Source organism: Hydractinia symbiolongicarpus, chromosome 7, assembly GCF_029227915.1.
Source record: "Hydractinia symbiolongicarpus strain clone_291-10 chromosome 7, HSymV2.1, whole genome shotgun sequence".
Lineage (NCBI taxonomy): Eukaryota > Metazoa > Cnidaria > Hydrozoa > Anthoathecata > Hydractiniidae > Hydractinia > Hydractinia symbiolongicarpus.
Window position 1 is genome coordinate 17,855,346 of NC_079881.1, and position 6,526 is coordinate 17,861,871.

General features: G+C 35.4%; 1 protein-coding gene across 1 annotated transcript; it reads left to right on the forward strand.

The window, feature by feature from the left end:
• The first annotated feature begins 1,187 nt into the window (after positions 1 to 1,187).
• On the forward strand, positions 1,188 to 1,601 carry LOC130648571 (uncharacterized). The gene has a single exon (XM_057454623.1). It carries the CDS (start codon positions 1,188 to 1,190, stop codon positions 1,599 to 1,601), a length of 414 nt encoding a protein of 137 aa, XP_057310606.1.
• The last annotated feature ends 4,925 nt before the right edge of the window (positions 1,602 to 6,526 follow it).

The window sequence follows — 6,526 nt, forward strand, 5'->3', positions numbered from 1 at the left end:
TAAAGTGGAAGTAATACCACCAAAAACCATAAGGGGTCCTGTACAGAGTGGACGAACCGGTCTTCGCAATTGTAAAGTGGAAGGGAAGATATACCTTTAGACACGATTCTGTACTTACCCATTTGGTAGAAACTTTAAAGAAGTTCATTTTTGAGCTTCCTTCTGAACCTCCTAAAAAATGTCACAAAGTAACCTTTCTGAGAGCCGGGTCAAAGGCACATACAAAATCTAAAGTGTCAGGTATACTGCACCTGACCTAAGATTGGAAGATCGTTGCTGACACACACTCGAACTATGTGTTTCCTAGCCATATTGCCAATTCTGAGCTTAAACCGGACCTTGTGCTATATTCAAATGACTTTAAGCGTGTTATTATTGTGGAACTCACTTGCCCATGTATGGAAAACATGAATGCTTGGCACTCCACCGAAGTTGCCAAGTATTCCTGTTTAATGAATGTGATTATGGTTAATGGCTGGCAAGTTGATTTCTTCGCAGTGGAAGTAGGAGCAAGAGGGTATTGTGCAAGAACCACCACTGCCTGTTTAAAAAGAATGGGTTTCACCAACAAACTTGCTTATTCCACTGCAAATGATCTCGGTAAAATCAGTATGAGGTCTTCTTTTTGTATCTGGCTGGCACGTGAATCCAATGTTTGGTCAACTGACTCCTTAATGCAATTACCGAAATCCAAGCAGGCTTTGCCCAATGTGAAGACCAAGGGTGTTTCATCTCGCCAAAAGGAGCCTTCTAAAAAGGTTAGCCAAAGTAAAAATGACACTCAACCAATTAGTGTTTATAAAAACATCGGTCTTTTAAACAAAGGAAACACTTGTTACGCCAACGCCATTTTGCAAGTACTAAGTACCATTCCAACATTCTGGTGCCAAAGTGGGTCAGAATCGTTTCATTTGTCACCTATTGCAAGGTCTGTTTCGCTTAACATGGCGAAGCTGAAGCAATCATTGTCACCTGTTGACCCTTCGAATTTTCTCTGGGCCCTTGAACGTCAAATGCACTCCGATGGGAAAGTGGACTTCCAAATTAATAATCAGCAAGATGTAGCAGAGATTTTGTTTGTGGTTTTGGACGCACTTTTCCGCGATTGCTGCAGTTAAAATCTCAACTGAAATCTCAATGTCTGTAAGCTGTAACACCTGCCTCTGTGCAACTCGGTAAATGTAGAAATGCAGGACATTTTAACAATGCCAATGACATCTAAAATCCAGTCTTGTGTCAGCAAATTTTTAGAACCGGAAATTCTAACTGATGGAAACAAGTGGTTTTGTCCGCAATGCTTTGCACATAGAGAGAGTACTAGAGAAACGCAAATCAGCAGGAGTAGTGAAATTTTATTCCTGCATCTTAAAAGGTTTTTGAAACATGGTGAACATTTGGTGAAAGACAACAGAGTTGTTGAATGTGTTTCTTTACGTGACTCTCTGCTGCAACTACCTCTCGTCAGTGATACGGATACAATGTTTAATCAGAACTACTCATTGTTAGCAACAATTAATCACTCCGGTACGTTGGCCGCAGGTCATTATTGGACTTATGTTAAGGATCCTGCCACAAATTCTTGGTACCACTGCAACGAATAAAGCGGTTTGCAAATGCTCTCCACCTATTCTCAACAACAATTCATGTTATATTCTTTGTTACGCTCGCTGTTGATCCGCTTTTTCTTTCTTTCTTTTACATTCACCATTACGTTTATAAAACCTGTACTTCCAGGGTCTTGGGGGAGGAAAACGTAAATCCGAGCGGTTTTGTATTACCCCAGCTAGTTAATTCGAACCAGGTTACCGTCAATACCCAGAGGGTAAAGAGTTCAGCTCACTCTTCTCTGGTAACTTAAAAAAAGCTTAGCAAGGGGGTTTGCTTTCAGCTTGTCTTGGGGTCTACGACCCAACTTATTACCCCAGTTCAGTAAGGTGCCCAAGTTTACTAACTTGGTCTTCAGGCTTGACAACCCTGCTGTCCTTAGTCAAAATATGTACAGGCTGGTTCTGTCATGACAACCTCCTGTGTAAGGTTGAGTGTTGGGGCCCTGTAACACATGTGGAAAGCTAAAGACAGAGTCACAAGTTCTGGCGCACAGGAGGGTTTTTCTTTTTTATATTATATATTTTTGAGATATACATTTTTTCTATTTGTGTTTGTTCTGTAACTAGTCCGTTTATGTTGTTAGCTCTGTCTTGTGTCGTATTGTTTGTGATTGAAGGATTGTTTTTTCTCTTTAAGATTTTCTCTGAGAATAGTTATAGGTCCAAGTTGGACAGTACTCATGCTTGTAATAAGCAAGAAAGTGTATTCAGCACCTTCTTCTGGGAGCCTAATCCCAATTTTATTTACACCTACCTTCCCTGTAGACAAGATACTTCAGTGCAGCTTGCTGTATTGTAAACCCTTTTCATTGTAATGAGGAAAACAGTTATATGCGAGGTAATCAAATCAAAAACCAATACATGAATAAGCAAATCTAAACCTCCCAGATGTTTTCCACAAGCCGAATAATAAAAGCGAGTGAATTAGATATTAATTGATTGCTGCTGGGTACGAAAAAAGTATCCCCTAAAAGAATGCTAATACAATGGCGAGAATTGGAATTACAGTAGCGTGGTTTTATTCCTGTGGTATGCAAATAACGCCATATATGTGCAAAGTAACAACAAAAGCACAATAAAAAATTAATTTGCAATTAAAAGTATGTTAAATCATGAAAAGAACAAATAAACGTTTATAAAAAACGACACATTTAATGACGACATAATTTAGAAATATATTAAAAAGAAATTGTTCGGCGCATATAACATAGTTGGATGGAAATCAATTAGAAAATGAGACTTCCCAAGTTAACAGGTTTCCAAGCGCACTTAAAACATAGTACTACCACATATTGCACTTTAAATGTTTTATGATACTGTGCCAAATAGATAACACTCAAAATTAAAGTTCATTTCTTACCTTGGATTTTTAAAGAAGCAAAGATTTTTTTACTTGGTATTTACAAACACCGCAATAAATGCTACTACATTTTAGACCCTTTTATACATGTTCAAACTTTATACATTCAGAGCGTGTATTAAGAAAGTTGTCATCTTTATATATTGCAACTTCGAGCTTTTTGTATATATAACGTGCATTTTTTTGCTGCAAACATTTAATAAATACGGTGCTGTCTCTACTTTGATTATTACCAAATAATTTAACACATCATATAAATCGTATAGCTATAAACACACAAAAAATAAACAATAAAGAGAAAGTCAGGTTAATTGTTGTGGGTTCGTTAGACTTTTAACATCCCAAGGCTACGACAAATTTTTCACCAATATCTTTTAACAGAGATGCAATCGACTCAGCATGACTTAAAGGTTTAAACTAAAAAAAAGGATAAATAGAACAGAACAAATCTTCTGCTATTTACAGCCGAGTATCGCAAAAAACGACATATTCGATTAAACAATTTTCATTGTTAAAATTAATAGGGACGCTGATAAAAAAGTCTTTCAGTCTTCTTCCGTTAATGCTTTCGCACTCTTCTGTCAGCAACATCAATTTCCATCCCAGCAGACAAAATTTGTTGCAGCAATGTTGCAGCAACAGTTACTCCCGATGTTAGAATAACGTTGCATGAAGGTTACGGATGGGAATCATCGTAGCATGAAATCGCAACATTGCAGCAACGTTGTAACAACTCAACCTGGCGCCAGTTATACAGCGCCAAAGCAACAAAAATGCAACATATAAATGTTGCTAAAACGTTGTAGCAACAACCTTGAAGATGTTTTTCGCAATTTTTTTAACTGGGTATTATCAACCTTGTTATTTGTTGTTTTTTTAATTGAAACGACAGGGTTATTTATTAAACATAACCAGTTTGGGTAATATTTTTTGTTCTCTTGTTAAGTTTTGTTTTACAATATATTATATACATAGTATTCGTATGTTGAAAATGTCAACTTGTTTTACAATTATATTATACATACATACAATTAACCTTCTTACATTTAAATATATAATTATATACATAAAACTATAACGTATTTTTTTTATACATAAAACTACAACAGGAACATAATTGTGTTGTCTATTGACTCTCTGGTAGTTAAGATTCTTTCTCTGACTCGAGCAACCCTTTTTTGTTTCCATGTTTACCTTAAATTGACATACCCTATTCTCGCAAAATATAGGCATTGCTTGCGTCGCAAAATTAGTTCTCAAAATTAGTTTAAATTAGTTCCCGCAAAAAATTATTCCTTTAAGGCATGCCACAATAGACCCGGACTACCACAAAATCAAAATCAAGTTTTTGGAAAAAGCAATGATTCTTTTTCCGAATCGCTTGACTCGAGCAGTGCCCTTCTCTTATTGCCAAGTTTTTCTTTACTTCCAGTTTTTTCAAGTATATTTTTCTTTCTCCTTCCAACACCGCCTTCTCGATCGGGAGCATACCGGAGGAATCTTTGAATGCGTTCCTTGATTTTACCAACGGTACAATCCTTGTGATTTGCTGTAATAGCTCCTAAAGATAGATTATAATGTTGAAATTTCCGTACATCACACGGTCGTTCTAGGTAATTTAAGTGTGTTGACTACTTAATAATTATCGCGCTTGTCTCAGTAATAATTCAAGAATTGATAGATTCTGCCTGTTGTGATCTACTAAACAAAGAAATTCGAGAAAAAAACTGCTAATCATTTGTCTATTTGGAATGAGTGTTAACACCACAAGGGATTATCTTGTTTCCTGTTTCTTGTATCCCTTTAATAGAAGCACATTTTCGAAACTGAGACCTTGCTCTAACTTTTCCTTTTTTACGTGAACAGCGATTTTAAAATGACTGTGAAATTTTCATGCAACAAAGTACACAATATATGCCTATTTCAATTCCTTTCCGTAAAAAACTTTACAACCTACTTTTGACGACTTGGTACACCTCCATTTTCTCAAATCCTTTCTTCTCATCTGTACCGTAATAAGTAAATTGCGACCAAACAGAGTAGCTTGCAATCCTATAAACAGAATTTCCTTAAAATATAATAAAGCCAGTTAACAGAACTAGTATACAATAGGTACAAGAAATAAGTACTCGCGATGATAAAAATTAATCAATTATACACTTACGCTAACATGATGTTTTTGACTGCCTCGCCAAAATTCGCTGCTCCATGCCGCGTCAAATAAGAAATCTAACAAAAAAATTTCTTTATGAAATTAAAATTAAAATATTCTTATATCTTGTATCGTAAAATGCAGTTTTTCGGCGACTATCAGTTATTTTTTGGATGGGTAATACATTAATTCCGCATTTTTTTCTTTCAAATTTATTTCCTCCCTTAAGATTGAATATTGAAAGTAAATTAAGGTGTATTGGCATACGGTGTTCATAAATATTTTATAGCCCAGTCAAAACTCAAAGCCCAATTTGTAGCCTCTTTAAACGAAAGAGATGAGAGGTACCTTATTGGTAAAAAATGTTTGCTAAAAAAAGTATGTTTGCTAAAAAAAGTATGTCAACGCACCATTTTTTTGAAATCTTCCTTGTTGATATTTAGGCGACCTTCCACTTCTAACAAGTCTTTAATTTCCATGCAAGAGTCAAAAATTAAATCGTCGTCCACAACAACACCAGTCCTTTCCTGTAGAATATTTTTCATTTCAGCAACTTTACATTTCAGATCTGCAATCTGGGGCAACAGTTTTCGCTGAAAAGCTAACATAAAGAATTTACTAGTTTCAACCACCTAATTCTTATCAGAATTTCCCCTTTTTATTGGAGCTTTGACACCACTTTGTGTTAGATATCAACTGAACAAAATTAAATGAAATAATGCACTTACTGCTTTCAGGCAATGGGTAATTGCAGCTATTATCTAGACTCCTTCTTGGATCTATACTTTTACTGGCTTCCTTGGTACTGCTGCAACCTTCATTAATTTTTCTCTTCTTTCTTTCCTCGTTATCAGAAATCACAGGAGTAAAGTGGGATTGGGATATATTAGCTTTTTTACTTGTGAAATCTATCCTGGGTGGCGTTTGTGATGGTGCAACTGGCAGCTGAATATCTTAAGAAAAAAGTAAAATAACTTAGAAATTTAAGCTTGCTTATAATTTAAGATCTTGTTTCAAATAAACAGTTTAAGCTTAGTTTCCATTACGGGAGTTACCGTGGGTTAGTTAAGGTTTTTGGCTTGCTTAAAAAATGGAATTATTTTAATGCCCGGCATAACTTGTTTCTTCGATTTTGTTATTTCTTTTCCTTCGTCACTTGAACCACTAGAACATTGATATTCTTCACAGATTTTTCTTTCATCTAGTAGCAGAGGATAATTTTTAAAATAATGTCAAATTCTTAAAACACAAAAAATACTAAAATGTTTAACAACTTACAAATATTTTGGCATTACCTGATGTAAGCTTTTTCTTGATGAGTTGATACGCTGGCCAGGTGTTTTCTGGTTCACGCATTTCATTCATATCCTTAACTGCATTCAATTTGTCTGACCAATAGACTTTATT

Bases quoted from the DNA above. Each gene is read 5' to 3' on its own strand.
- LOC130648571 (XM_057454623.1), top strand. From the start codon at position 1,188: ATGCAGGACATTTTAACAATGCCAATGACATCTAAAATCCAGTCTTGT.